The sequence below is a fragment of the Sarcophilus harrisii genome, chromosome 2 (genome assembly GCF_902635505.1).
Source record: "Sarcophilus harrisii chromosome 2, mSarHar1.11, whole genome shotgun sequence".
Classification (NCBI taxonomy): domain Eukaryota; kingdom Metazoa; phylum Chordata; class Mammalia; order Dasyuromorphia; family Dasyuridae; genus Sarcophilus; species Sarcophilus harrisii.
The window spans coordinates 575,200,013-575,216,402 of NC_045427.1; the positions used below are offsets into that span (position 1 = coordinate 575,200,013).

Sequence of the window (16,390 nt, forward strand, 5' to 3'; positions counted from 1 at the left end):
GAAAGACTTACATGAACTGATGCTGAGTGAAGTGAGCAGAACTAACAGAATATTATAGACAGCACCAGCAAAATTATGCTATGATCAATTCTCATGGACATGGGTCTTTTCAACAACGAGGTATGAAGTGATCCAAAACAATCCCAATAGACTTGTGTTGTAAAGTGCCATCTGCATCCAGAGAGAAACTATGGACACTGAATGTGTATCAAAGCATAATATTTTTACCTTTTTGTTGTTGTCTATTTGCTTGATTTTTTCTTCTTCATATTTTTACCCTTTTTGATTTGATTTTTCTTGTGGAGCATGATGAATATGGAATTTGGAATATGTCCATGTTTAACCTACATTGGATTGCTTGATGTTTGGGTGAGGGAAAAGGGAGAAAAGGAGGGGAAAAAATTTGGAACACGAGGTTTTACAAAGGTGAATGCTGAAAACTATATTTGTATGTATTTGGAAAAATAAATTTAATAAATAAAAATAAAATTTGAAGAGCTGGGTTTTGGTTCCAGGTCCTTTGATTCTAAATCAAGGATTTTCCCATATAAGATTTTGTCTCAATTCCTATTTCCTTCTCATTATTTTCTTGCTGTGAAATCTCAGTTCATTCATTCCCAAGTTCTCTATGCAAATGAACTTAAAATAGAGATCTATTTCCAGCCCTGATCACTCTCTTCCAAGCTCTGTTTCCTATTTCCAGTTATCTGTAGCACATCCTACCAGGAACTTAAACTCCACTGACTATAAGAGAAATTTAGCTCGGGGCAGCTAGGTGGTGCAGTAGATACCAGCCCTGAAGTCAGGAAGACCTGAGTTCAAATCTACTCTCAGACACTTAACACTCCCTAGCTGTGTGACCCCGGGCAAGTCACTTAACCCCAATTGCCTTAGCAAAAGGAAAGGGAGAAGAGGGAAGAGGGAGAGATTAAAGCTCTGCCCCAACAAGACCAGTTCTTTTCCTCCATTTCTACATTTGCTAGCAGGACCATTATTCTTCTCTGTCATACAGCCTTGTTTCTTTTGACTTAACTTCTGGCTTTGCCTCCTAGATTCAATAAATAATCCAGTCCTGTCAATTATTTTCTAACATTTTTACTTTCTACTCCAATTTCTGCTATAATCCACAATCCTTGTTTCACACTTTCTGTTACAATCCATCCTACTCACCACTGACAGATTGATGTGAGAAACACAGTATCATATATATAGAGCTTAATAGGACTTCAGAGGTCATCTAGTGCATCCAGCTCTTTTCACACCTGAGGAAACTGAGACCACTAAGATGATAAACTAAGGTACTAAGATTAACAATCAACAGAAGTATGATTTGAATCCAGATTCTCTGACTTCAGAGCAACCAGTGCTCTTTCCACCATACCAATTTATCTCTAAATCACAACTTTTAAATACTCCTTGAAAAAACTCCTCATCCTATTTGATTCTCATAACAACCCAGGGAGGTATGATCCCCATTTTACAGTTGAGGAAAACTGAGGAAGTCTGGAGTTAAGAGACTTAGTCACAGAACTAATAAGTATGTATGTAAGGTCTTTCTGACTCTCGACTCAGAACCCTATTCCTTTCACGATCTATTTGGCTCCAAAGAGATTACACTGGTTTTCTCCTTTCTTCACCCTCCACCCCCAAAGGACTCCAAGACTAGATTTGCCCTATGTGATAAAGTTCAAGTGTAAACTCAGCTTCTTGGAAGGCATACTAATAAAGCTTCTTGGTCACCTTTGGTCATGAAAGGCAATGATAATAATAATGAAGATAGTACTTACTATGTGTCATGCACTGTGCTAAACACTTTACAAATATTATTTTACTTGATCTTTTTTACTGTCTCCATACAGCAAAGGAAACTGAAGTAGCTAGAGGTTACTCGCCCAAAGTCACACAGGTAGTAAGTGTCTGGAGTTGGATCTGAACTCTGGTCTTTCTAACAACAGGCCCAACACTCTGTCCCCTGTGCCACCTACGTACACAGCTACCAAAACAGGTATGGTTTTTCAGATTTGGTACGATATTCCCAGGATAACATGCACGCACATACACATGCACAGCAGACCAACTCTATTAGAGCCAAGTTTATGAGCTTATTGAAAATACTTTCTATAGTTATGTTTTTATATAAAACATTTTGCCAAATGTTAAACAACCAATAAAATGTTTTGCTTTATTCCATTATCAGATATAAAGTACTAGGAGAAAAACCTGAGTTAGGCTCAAACCACGACAGGCTCCAGCCTAGATTTTCCACAGTTCTCTATTGAATCATAGGCTCCAGGGAAACTTGCCATTACTGGGATTACTTGTCATTCCCCAAATATAATTCGAGCTTCGGAGCTTCCATGCTTTGCTTGTAACAGTACCTTGCTCTAAAGTTTCTTTCTTAAAATCTCAAAAATGAAACCTTTTCTAATCTCAATTTTAATGTGATTTTTCTTTCTAACAAAAAAAAAAAAACAGGCTGTGATTGATTAGGTAAAGATGAACAAACACTTGATGGTTTGTAAAAGACTTTCCAGGCAGCTAGGGGGAACCTAAGGGATTTGTTCATCACCACACAATTACTGCCTGCCTGAGGCAGTATACAAAAATCCAGGTCTCCCAAAAGCAAGCTCAAGGCTAGATAAGCAGCAGATTATCAGACAAAAAAAAGCAATGTGTTATCAGACAGAGCATATATTGTTATTGTTGTTTGCTTTTTGTTTTCAAAGAGGGCTAATGACATCATGGGATGATGGACTGACTTGCATGTGACTTGGATTTAAGTGAAGCCTCACTCTCTTCCAGAGACCTCTAAGTCTCATGGCAAGACAAAAATCCAAATGGCTGGCCATAGCCTGGAATGCTAACGATGGCAGGCATCTTGGATACCTGTTCAAGCTCTAAGTGTTCCACATTACCTGTGTCAGTCCCCTTTGTGGCCAATGGAACAAACTCTTTTCACCTACCCATTCTGCTGAGAGAAGTCTTCCCATGCTTGGGGTAAATATTCCCCTAAATCCTTGACAGGTTTGAAGCCCATCAATTACTCTTAATCTGGTTTAAACTTTCTACTGAGGTGGTTTTACGAGGTTCAGTTTCTTGGAGCCTGTGCTAGCCTTTTCTTAATACATCTATTATTCAGATCAAGTAGTATCAGAAGAAAGGAAGAAATCTCAATTTGATACTATATCAATCTTCAGGTTTTTTTTTTTTTTTTTTTTTAGTTTAGTTAAGAGTTTGCTTTTAAAAAGGAGTGTTAAGAGTGTTCAGAAAAGACTATTACCACTGGTGGGAGAGCCAGTGAGTCCTTTTCAGGGCTGTTTTCTACCTTTGGCATCCAAGCAGTCACTCAACCTCAGCTATGGCTCCAAGAAGCTGCAGCATGCACAGCAGCTATACCCTGTAAACCATCTCAGGAGACAGACTAACCAGGTTGAGGGTAACTTACCGACCTCAAACAATGAATTAGGGAGAGTGTCCACGCTAAACATTAGAAGGCTTCCCCCAGCAAAATGAGCAAATGAGAACAATTTATTCCAACAGCATGAACTTGGAGGGAAAGCTAAGCCAACACGTGGTTGGCAAAAGTAAAGTGAAAAAGGAGGAAGCTTTCAGAGATACAATGCAGCATTTTCTCAACTGGGCCACAATGCTCACAAATATCAAAATTAATTTGACTGATGATAAAGACAGGATGCTGGAGAGATAAGCTGAGCATTTCGATAGGGTTCTCAATAGACTTATCAATCAGTACAGAAGCCACTGACTCTACTTCAGGTTGAAGTCATTCTCTCTCAACCTAAACTTTATCTCAAAGAGTTTTGAATGGCATTAAGCTCCTCTCATGTGGCACAGCACCTGTTGCTGATCTTATTCTAATAGATATTTACAAGGTAGAGGGGTCTACCGTTCACACAAAAACTGAGTGAAATCTTCTGAGTTATATGACAAGAGAATGTTATCCACTAAAAGTTCAAAGATGCTTCCATTGTCCATCTCTATAAAGGAATCAAAGGCAGGACGAGATACTAGCCAGGGTTTTCTTTAATAGGCCGATTCTTCAGCTAGAAGATAGTCACAGGCCTAAGCGCTGGTGTGGCTTCAAAAAGGTACAGTCAACATGGTGTTTGCTGCCCAGCAATTCCAAGAGAAGTGACAGGGCAGAAGGGCTTTGCACACAACATTCATTGATGACCAAGGCCTTTGATTCTATTGGTTGTATTGTGAAGGTCTTTAGAAAATGATGTCAACATCTGGTTGTCTGGAGAAGTTCTATTATGTTGCAAAATGGAATGTCTGCCCAAGTTCTGGTCAATGGATGATGCTCTCAAACTTTTGCAGTCACCAAAGAAATGAAGCAGGGATGTGTGCTTGCTTCTATGCTTCTAGCCAGATTGCCAGATGTTGTCAGATGCCAGTGCCTCCAATTGGGAGGAAAATGTCATCAAAGTCACCACCACATTGAGGGTTAAATTATTTGACCTGAAAAGTACAAGCCAATCTTATAGGAAGAACTGGGACATGAGTTTTTGTTGGTAGAAGACTGTGCATTCAATGTAGCCTCTGAGGATGAGATGCAAGAGAATGAATCACTCACTTGTACTGATTTTGGCCCAACAAATAACACCAAGAAAACAAAGATTCTCTATCAGCACACCATCCATATGTGGAACCAATGGTTATAATAAATGGAGAAATTTTGAATGCTATGGACGAGCAAGTATACATTCTAGAGATGTATACATAAGTGATCAGATTGTAGCAGCCAAAGCTAAGTCGGTGTTTGGGAGGCTCCAAAGAAAAGTGTAGGAGTAAAGGGTTATTAGAATGCTGACCATACAGCCATTGTGCTGACCTTGAATGCCTGTGAAAACTGAATAGCTTACCCTAGCCATGCCAGGAAACAGAACCACTACCATTTTCTTAGGAAGATTCTGAGATCATCTGGCAAAATGAGGTACCATCCTTTCTCGAGCTGACTTGCCAAGTATTCACATCCTACTGCAGAGAGTGCAACTCTAACAGGCTACCAACATTGTTCAAATTACTGTTTTTTGTCCTTTGTTCTCAAAGAGGACCATGACATCATACATCTGCCTAAAAAAATCTAATTTACAGAGAACTCATACAAGGCAAGCATCCACACAGGTTAGAAGACACTCTCTCGGGCTCTCTCTGAAGAATTCTAGAATCCATTTTATGACATAGAAGTCACTAGCTCAGGACCACCCAGCATCATAAGTTTACATTAAAGATGGAACTGTGCTCTATAAGCAAAGCAGAAATGCAATAGATCAAAAGAAGAATATTAGATGCACAAATTTATATACATCTCCATTTTAAAAATTCACACAGACTATTTGTACCTGACCTGTGGTAGAGCCTTTTGAACTAATATTAGTCTGATCAGTCACAGTCAAGCACATTGTACACGATGCAACATAATGATGTTATTTTAGTCATCTTCAAATATGAAGATTGACAACTAGTTGGAAAAGATTTTAGGGTACAGTTATTACTGCTATAATGTTTACTTCAAAAACTCCAATTTGTTCCAAAATACACATTGTATTACCCCAAAAGACAATTTTTTGAAAATACTGAAGTAGATATTTAATAATATTCACTGAGGATCTGTGCTGTTTGAGCAAATCACAAAACCTAGATCTTCTGGATGGTTTAAGACTACTGAAGTCATTTCAGCTTTAACATCTCTTTAGTAGTTATTACATTTCTGAGAAGGAGTGCTATATCAATAATCTTCTAGTTGTGGGCAACTAGCATCTGAGTTAGAAGCCTTTGACCTTTGAACTCATAAAATAACTGACAAGGCTGGAAACACCCAATTTTTAACATCACTAGAAAGCGAATGATACTTCAGGTAGAAAACATACCTGGGCAGTAAACAGCCAAAGGTTCAGGTTTGCCTAAGCAAGCAAATGTTCTGATTGACTATACCTACTCTTTAGAGGGAAGTAGAGGGGATGAGAGAAAGAAAAATCTCCTTCATGACCTTTGCTTTTAAGAAGGCAGAGAAGGTGCTAGAAGAATACTAAAGAAAGAAAATTTTCTCCTGAATTCCTTTTACAGACTATGTTATACTTGGTTTATTTGGAGTATATCCCCAATTATCTTTAATACAAGGCTCATTACTGAGGACCAAAAAGTTGCTGTATCATCTTATTATTAAGTATAAGTCCTTCAGGAAGAGGTCAGAATTCATATATATCCTACAGACATGTAAAATACATTTACATTTTGAAAACTGATTATTTTAACTTTTATAGAAAGCAAGCAATAAATTAAAGGCTCTAGAGAAAAAAAAAAAACTGTATACAAACTAGAGAATGTTAGTATATTATAAGCCTTAGAGAATTTTAGATATATATTTGCTATCATTTTTCTTTTCTTTTTTTTTTAAGAGATTTAAGTACCATCCCAAATTAATGGTGTTATAGACTAAAACAGTGTGCTCATCTCCCTTGGGTTAGTGTGTGTACAATGAATCCAAAAGGATGACAAAATAGAACCTAATATATAACAGCCCTTAGGGAAAAACAGTAATTACTCATTAATATTCTCATAGGAAAAAACAGCCCTACAGGCTGTTTTATGAGATCTCACAGGCAAGACAATTAAAACTTGTGGTCAGTAACAGTAAAGATTATGGACAACAGATTCAGCATAGTAAACCTTTTTAATCTCCTCCAGAAATGAATAATGATACAAACCACAAAATGAAACAAATTAGAGAAATACGTTAAAGGACTGTTTCTTTAATATATAGCTTTGAGATTATCCATATTTTTGTATTTGCTATCAAAAAGGAAAATTTATTCAAGTATAATCATATCACTAACATAATAACAAAATAGTAAGTATAATGATATATCATATGAATGATATGAAATGATATGAAAAGTTTACTAGTTTAAAAGAGTATTGAGAGCCAAAGAATTAGGGCATCAGTAATGCAAAATTCCAGAATTATGAAATTTCTGTTAGAAGAATTTGTTGCATTATGTAATAATACATGCTCCGCAAAATAATACACATAAAGAGTAGATTTTTTTTTGTCCTAATAGACTGAACAGAAATTATTTGTCACAGAAAATGCCAACATATAAAAGAATATTACTTTTGACAGTTTTTTTCCCTACAAGTAATTTCACTGATGTTTTAGGAAGAATGAGGCTTGTGACATACAAAGATGTATTTATTAACAGGAGAGCTGTGTTCTTCACAAGTGTACTATAAATTTCTTTTGCACTAATAACTGAAGAAAGTAAGCTTAAATAAAAAATAGAGGTAATTATAAAATATAAAACTGATAATTTTGGCAACCTAAAATTGAAAAGCTTCTCGACAAATAAAATTAGATACCAAAAGATAAATAAGTAAAAAAATCTTTGAATCAAATTTCTTGAAATGGTCAACAGATATATATGTAGACTAAAGTCTGAAATTTTTAGCATTCTAAATCAGTAACCTTGACTACACTGCCTATCCAATCTTGTCTTTTACCATTCCCAAGTGCATTTTTTTTCATATTGGTTCTCTTGCACAGAGAACTGCCCTGTGTCCCTCCCTCCAGCCTCTTTTCTTTTTCTCTAAATCCTATCCATTCTCTAAGGACCAGATCAAACTAAATCTTTTCCACAAAACATATTCGGACAATTTCAACTGACAATGAGCTTTTCTTTCTTTGAATGCCTATAGTACTTCTTTACTATAAACTCATTGTGGCATTTACTATATGCTATATCGTTCCTGAAAATGTATCTTATCTCTCCAGTTAGATTACTCATCTTAAGGTTTACAGTTGTCACACATTTCTTTTGCATTCTTCAAAGGATTTAAGCATATGTAAGAAAATACTACTTGAGCTAAATCATAAAACATCTGGATGAAATAATAACAAGTGTTTACCAAGTGCCTCTTGTATGATAGGCACTATGCTAAGTCCTGGGGATACAAAAAGAGGCAAAAGACAGCCCCTGTTTTCAAGGAGCTCACAAGCTATTGGGGGAGATAAAAGCAAATACAAACAGGAAAAACAGGAAATCATTAAGAAGGAAGGCATTAAAATTAAGAAGCATAGGGAAAGGTTTCCTACTGAACAATGGGTGGGGGAACCTCCAGCCCAGGGGTCATAGAAGGCCAGCAAGATTATTTGCTAAGAGCACCTAAGCAAATGAGCTGCAAACTAGACCCAACTTCCACTGCTTGAATTGTATTCTGTGATAATTCAAGAGAATGGTCCGCAAATTACGTTCTTAACATCCAAATGGCCCTTTCTGCCAAATGGCATAAAAAATGGTTCCCCAACCATGTAACAGAAGATAAAATTTAAGATGGGTATCAAAAAGAAGCCAGGGAAGTCAACAATTGGTAGGCAATAAGGAGGGGACAGTATTTCAGGCCCAGGGAGGAAGCCAAGTCTTATTGGAGACCAGTGTCAGTGGATCAAAGAGTATGTATAACAAGCACGTATCAGAGTAAAATATAACACTAAAAAGGGGTGAGAGGGGAAGAGGAATAGACGAGACTGATTATTTCAGGGAATTTGATCACAAAAGCAGAAAAGATAAAAGATGATTGCGGAGATGAAAGGATTAAGTCAATTTTTTTTGTTTGCAAGGTAGTAAGGAAATATCCAGTAGAGAGGGAGATTAAGTCAGAGAGTGAGAATAATAGAGGGGGACAATCTTTTAGAAAATATAAGATGGAATAAGATTGCTTGTGCAGGATACAATAGGCCATAGTGGATAGTTCTTAAAAGATGATCCACTATAGAAAGAAATGGCAAATCACTGCAGTATCTTTGCCAAGAAAACCCTGTAGACATTATTAGATGGAAAGAAAAAAAGACATTGGAAGATAAACTTCTTTGTCCAATAGACAGGTGCCCAACACACTACTGAGGAAGGGCAGAGAATAACTATGAATTGTATGTATGTATGTATGTATGTGTGTGTGTGTGTGTGTATACACACACACACACACAAAGTAGCTATGATAAGCTACCTATGGTAGCTGCTATGTTTTATTCCCATTTTTTAGTTATGACAACTAAAGCTAAAAAAAGTTTTAAGTAACTTGCCCAGGGTCACACAATCCGAGTCTGAGGCAGGATTCAAATTCAGATCTTTGCTACATCCAAGTTCAGCATTTTATCAACTACATTATCCAGCTTTTTGAGTATTTTCTGTTCCCCAGAATTATTCACTGGCATTACATACTTCCAGATATAAAATCTTGACATATCTTCAGTATCAAAAAATGATAAAAAAATATGTACCGTGTATTTAGTTTTGAATGCATTTTATAGTATTTTGATTTTTAAAAGGGCAGTATTAAAGATATAACAGGTATTTTAATTAAATCAAAAGATTCCATTTACTAAGTATATTAAATTTTTTAAAATAAAAGTTTGTTTTATTTACTACTCTATTCATACCATATGATAATTGGTTCCATAATTGCCTGAAGGAACAAAAGTAGCTAAAAACTTGTTAGAGAGTAAGTCATTTAACATTGTTTGCCTCAGCTCCTCATCTATAAAATGAGCGAAAGAAGGAAATGACAAACCAATCCAGTATTTTTGCAAAGAAACCCCTAATGTCATGAAAGTCAGATATGACTAAAATGACAGAACAAGGAGAATACTGTATAGCGTAACAGCACACATTGTGTCATTATAATCAGTTATGGCAGGTTTAGCTCTTCTCAGCAATACAATGATTCAAGACAATTACAAAAGATTCATGATGGAAAATGCTAACGCATCCAGAAAAAAGAACTATAAAGCCTGAATGTAGATAGAAGCATATTATTTTCAGGTTTTTTGTTTTTTTCTTTTTGGTTTCTTGGGGAGGAGGGAGGAAAGATTATAATAAAGATTAAAATCTCTAAAAAATCTTATAAAGTGAATGCTGAAAACTATCTTCACATGTAATTGGGGGGAAATAAAATACTTTTTAAATGCAAAAAGGAAAAAAGAAAAAAACAACAGCTACCACGCTAGGACTTCAGTCTTATACTGAATTCTGATAGAGACAATTAAAGGAGTCTGAGCCCAAGAGCCTTGGGAAAAGCAATCTCCTCCAAACCTGCTTTCAGCCCAGCCCCTCCAGCCCTGATAAAAGGGAGAAGTTATTTTCCTCATCACCATTAGCAATAACTGCTGACCAATTGTCACCAATAGGCAGATGGGTATAGAAGCCCTAAGAGTGGCAGTAATCCGTAAATCAATGGTTGGGCTCCTTCTAGTCCCTCACAAACATCATCAAGAGAAGCAATTCTTGTGGGGAAGGGCCAGCCATTCCCATCAGTTGTCACTGACTGCCACATGAGAGAAAGACAATTCAGCCTGACTGAAGCAGCTGGCACCCAGAGGGAAAGATAAGGGACAACATGATTGGTTAAGTCAGACCATCTCTACCACTCTGACCACCATTTAAATTGTTCTTTAAATGTTTGATAGAATTTGATCTGTAAATCCATCTGGTCTTGTCATTTTTGTCCTTTGAGAATTTAACTTAAAATTTATCTTCCCGAGATTGAGTTTAAATCATTTCTTATTCTATTAATCTAGGCATTTCATATTTTTGTAAATATGCTTTTTTAATTGGCATATTGGTGGACAAATAACTTGTTTCTTCCTCACTAGTAGGGAATTGGCTTTTTTCATTTCTGATACTAGTCATTTAGTTTTCTTCTTTTTAAAAATCACATTAGCTAAAAGTTTATTTAATGCTATGTCTTCCCTTAGTAGTTTTTCATTTTTTTTTATTAATCATGGTTTTTTATTATATGCTAATCTATTCTTTGATTTTCAGATTCTATTCAGCTGCTTCGTTAAGGATTTTTATTGCTTTTCTGTTATTCTATTTATATACCCAATTACTGATTTATTCTTTTATTGATAAAATTGCTTATAAATTTTCACTTAAGAATTCCTTTGACTATATCCCCAAAGATATGTTGTCTTTAATTACTGTCATTATCATTAATAAATAATGGTTACATCCCAGTAGATTTGTTTCACTGTTGTCACTATCATTAATGGAAATATTTCTAATGTTTTCTCTATAACCCACTTATTCCTTGTCCCTTCAGCTTATGCTCACATTGCATTCTTTTGAAGACTTTTCTTTGTTCTTTGTTTGTCTAGGTACACTTCCACTTATTAATGTCCTTCCCAAAAATTAACACACTATTCCAAATAAATTCTGACAAGGAAAAGACACTATTGGATTTTCAACTCCCATGTTCTAGATAATGTTGTCTCACTTAATGCAGTAAAAACTCCATCAACTTTTTGAACTGATTATCACATTTTGGACTCATCTATCAAGTCAATATTCAACCAAAACCCCTAGATTTTTTCATAGCAACAGAGTCAAGATTTACATTCTCTTTTACTTGTAAAGCTGATTTTTTTTTTTTTGGACCTCAGGTTTAAGGCCTAAGGCTTATTTGTGTACATTCCATGTGATTAAATTGGAATAGTATTAAAAACCTATCAAAAAAAAAAAACTATCAAGATTTTTGTCTAACCAGTATAACATACGAGTTAAACTTCCTAACTTTACAACTTGCATGTTTGATAAATTTGCTATCTTGACTGTCATCTACTGATAAACTATTGAGTTACTGGTTAAAATAAATAGCACAGGAACAGTACAAATTCTTGATTTGTTTGACGATAAATCTATCAAGTTGATATTGAATATTAAAGAAATATTAATACTTTGGACCTTTAAAATTTTTTTCAGTGAACAAAAATCTATTTTCTCTCTCTTACTATTCCTCCAATCCTACAGGAAAAAAAGGAACAAAACTTTGTAACAAATACATGTCAAGCAAAATTAATTCCCACACTTATATCCCAAAGAAATACTAAAGAAGGGAAAGGGACCTGTATGTGCCAAAATGTTTGTGGCAGCCCTGTTTGTAGTGGCCAGAAACTGGAAACTGAGTGGATGCCATCAATTGGAGAATGGTTGGATAAATTGTGGCATATGAATGTTATGAAATATTATTGTTCCGTAAGAAATGACCAGCAGGATGAATACAGAGAGGCTTGGAGAGACTTACATGAACTGATGCTAAGTGAAATGAGCAGAACCAGGAGAGCATTATATACCTCAACAACAATACTGTATGAGAATGTATTCTGATGGAAGTGAATTTCTTCGACAAAAAGATCTAACTCAGTTTCAATTGATCAAGGATGGACAGAAGCAGCTACACCAAAAGAAAGAACACTGGGAAATTACATTCAACATTTTGCATTTTTGTTTTTCTTCCCAGGTTATGAATTATATGCAATTTCTGTATAATACCAACAAAATCCAAGAGGAAAATCCAAGAGGAAGATATAGAAATTCAAATTCTATTTAATACAGGACATTATGGGATTTTACTTTCCAAGACACAAATAGGAACTGTATAAATACAAAGTACCCTTTATACAAATAAAGACAGACTTAAATAATTGGGAAAATGCTAATAATTCTTATACACTTCTTACATGTTGCTGTGTTGACACTGTTTTTAGTTGATATTCTAGATTTATCTAAAACTATCTTACCTTCAAAATATGTTAATTTTCTTCCTTCTTTGCCTGTGTTTTCCCCCAATTTCTCATCTTATTGCTACAGTTAATATTTCTAAACTTATGTCAATTAGCAGAGATGAAGTGGAGATCCTTGCTTTACTTCTCTTATTACAAAGGCCTCTATATTTCTACTTCATATGTAATGTTGGCTCTTGGTTTCAGACAGATAATTCTTAATTATTAGATAAAATATAGGTCCATTTCATGTTTTTAGCATTTTTAGTAGGAATATTATAAGATAATGTTTCTTGTCAAAAGCTCTTTCTTCATCTTTTGTCATAATACAGTGCACACAGTGTTCAGAGACCCCAAGCACTTCTGAGGTGAGGGCTTGCTAAGCCCTTTTCAAGGCTGCTCACCCAACTTTAATACCTATCTCTCACCCACTCTCACCTGTGGCTCCATGAAGCTCTAGCATGTGTAGCAGCCACACGCTGGTAAAAACGTCTTGGCAGATGAGCTAAACCAGGTTGAGGATATCTGACAGGCCTCAAACCTCCTGTGAGGGAGTGAGAGGGATGTCTATCCCAAGCGTGTGAAGACTTCTTCTGACCAAATGGGTGGATAAGAACAACTTGTTCCAATGGCCATAAAGGTGGCTGAAGCAGGCGCTGTGGAACACTCAGAGCTTGGTCAGATATTGAAGACGCCAAGGTCATCCAGTGCATTCCAAACCATCGCGAGTCTTCTTGATTTTTGCCTTGCCACTGGACTTGGAAGACTCTGGAAGAGAAAGTGAGGCTGGTAACTTTGTACAACTCTGCCTCACTCAAATCCAATTCATGCTCGTGTCAAGACATCACTCCATGATGTCACTGGTGCTCTTCAAAAACGAAGGAGGAACATTTAAGTTTTGTTGCCTGTAATTTGTTTATTCTACTGGTAGTTTTTCTAATATTGAACCAACCCCTGCATTCCTAATATACAATCTAACCTGCTCATTATATATAATCTTTGTGACACGTTATTATTTTTAATTTGCTAATACTTTGCACCTCAGCTCTTTTAAAAATTCTTGCTTCAAATTTCTTCCAGGAATTCTAGTTGACCTTGTGGCTACTTTTTCTTTGTGTCTTTATGTCTGTTGAAGTCATTCTCTTCTTCCAAGTATGTCTTGAATGTTTTTTTGTCTCCATAACAATTCTTTATGGTGGATTTTTTTTATGCTATTCATTCTTATATCTTTCTTCCTAAACTTGGATTTCATATTAGGGTCCAGTTCTGTGTACTTCTGGAGAAAATATATAAGGCTTGGTTAGTCCTGATTTGAATTCTCTGGGTTCCTGCTGCTGTTTTCTTCAAGTATTGTATGCTTTCTTCTTCAAAGGCCTCACAGACAGCTTAGGCCTATGATCTGCAGACTTAAAGTGTGCTCAAATCATTATGATTTTTGCTTTAAGCCTGATTGCTGTCATCCTGGCATAAGCTTTTGCAAGCTCTTCTGACCAGGGTTTGAGTCTGAGAAACAATGCTGTAGATTTGCCCTTGCCCTACAAGTAGGCATTCAGCTAGCTGCAAGATTATTTAAGTTCATAGTGATTGAACTACAGACTTAGCCTTGGTCTGAGTATCTCTCTCTGGTTAAAGGCAAAAATCTGAAATCTGGCTGTAGAATAAGAACCATACAGCTGCTACTTAATTCAATTCCTGTTTCTTGTTAAGTAAATACACAGCCTCAGGCCCAGGTCAGATGCCCCTTCTTGCAGGTCCTCTCCTCAGTCCATACTAAGTCAGAGCAACAGAGCTATTAGTTGGATTCTGTCTTCCTTCCACTTGTCTAGGGTCAGATCCGTTCCCTTCTAGATCCATTATTACCATTTGCTCTAGTTATGACATAGCTTCATTTGACTTAAAGTCAATATCAGTGCCTTCTTGGCTAGAATAGAAGTCCTATATCCAAAGATCTAAGCTAATCTAAGCTGAAAAAATAACGTGTTTTCTTTTTGGATATCCCCTTCACAACTTAAGTTTGTAATTTTTTTTAAGGTGTTGGAATGGAGTAGTTGTGGAGAACTTGGATATACTGATTCTTCACTGTTTCTCCTATTCATCAATCCAAACGACTACACTTTTAGTTTCTATTTATCCATCCTGTTAGCAAGGCTAGCATTAAGAGACTGTCAAAAACTGTGCAAAACCTCATACTCTACTATTTCCCTATCAGAAAAAGAAATGAGGTTATTCTAGCATGGTCTAAAAGCTATGTTATCTTTTGATGATTATGCTTTGTTTTCTAGAAGTTCACTACTAATTCTTTTAAACATTTTTAAAAAGAATTTCAGCAAGAATTTAGGTTAAATTTACTGAATTACACTTTGCAGGTTTTGCATTCTCCTCCCTATTTTGAAAATTAAAAATATTACCTTACATGCTTTTAACACCCATTCTGTATGATCTTTCAGAAATCATTAACAATAACTTAGGACTCAAATCCTTCAGTTCTTCAAATACCTGAGACTTGAAGTAAATCTCAGTGTAACTTCTTGAATGCATCTTCAGCAATGACTACTATCTCCCTACTATTCTTTAGTTTCAACTTCCCAGTTAGACATTTTTTTTTTTGTCCTTTTCACTACAAAATTATTTTACTTGGAAGAAAAATATTACAAAGAAAGGAAAAGCTGAGTATGTATGCTTTCTCTCATTTTTTAAATCATTTTATCATTCCATCTATCTTAAGCTACTGTCCCAATCCTCTTTTGACCTTCTTTTCCTTGGAACAGTTCTTTCACAATGCTTTGTCATTACCATTTTTGGCAATGTTTGTTATCTTCACCTCATACAGAGCTTTAGCTCTATTAAAATTCTTAATATTTTCTGTTACTGCTCTATATTCAGTATTACTTCCTTTGAGTTTGTGTGTGACACACTTATACATATTACAATTGTAAGATGACTGAATTTCTTCCATATTTACATTGGTCTCTTCCCTTTTCCTTCTCATCAGAATTATTTCTCTTAGTGTAACCAAATTTCACTTTTAAGAGTTTTTTCCCCATGGGCTGACATATCCTGTACATATGGATATATGTATCCTACTGATACATAACTGATACAGTAGGATACCCCATCTTTTCCCTAAATCTTTTAAAACCTGTTCTAAGATCCAGAGTTCACTGTCAGATTTATTTTTGGCTTTCTGTTCCTTTATTTCTAGTGCTGGACTTTCTGGGTTCAAATCCCATTCAGATTCTAACTAGCTATGTGGCCAGTCTCATTTTCCTCACTTGTAAATTGGAGATAATAATATTTACTTGACAGGTTTGTTGTGAAGATCAAATGGTATTTGTAAAGCACTTTGCAAACCTTATTATTATTAATCAACTTGATCTTACCTTTCTGTGGAGTTTAGATAGAAATAATACTGAGATGAGTCCTTACCCTGTTATTCTTTTGTATTTAATGTTCTGCAGACAATTATATATGTGAATGAAATAATGCTTTGTGTACTAAAATCAAGTATTGGAACACAGACTCCCTGAAAGCATCTCCAGTACAACTCTAGTAGCAGATAGATTAGCAGGAATGTCATTTATCTCAGTGTGCTTCCAACTGATTTTAATTTCTGTTAGATTTCTATATTTTTAAGGCCCTTGGTGTCTACATAGCTTAAAAGTTATGAGTATTTAGGGGCAGTTAGGTAGTGGATAGAGCACCAGCCCTGAAGTCAGGAAGACCTCAGTTCAAATCAGGTCTCAGACACCTGACATTTCCTAACTGTGTGATCCTGGGCAAGTCACTTAACCCCAATTGCCTCAGCAAAAAGAA

The 16,390-nt window shown here is 35.7% G+C and overlaps 1 protein-coding gene across 2 annotated transcripts in view; it reads right to left on the minus strand.

Annotated features, from left to right (window-relative positions):
- RAB11FIP2 (RAB11 family interacting protein 2) overlaps positions 1–16,390 on the minus strand; it is a 61,639-nt gene that overhangs the window by 23,952 nt on the left and 21,297 nt on the right. Inside the window, exon 4 of one of the 2 annotated variants that reach the window (XM_023495668.2) lies at positions 13,016–13,345. The exons of the other annotated variant lie outside the window; for it this stretch is intronic. Within the exon in view, the coding sequence (XP_023351436.1) occupies positions 13,016–13,345 (330 nt within the window). The remainder of the gene's footprint in view (positions 1–13,015; positions 13,346–16,390) is intronic. 2 annotated transcript variants of the gene reach the window in all.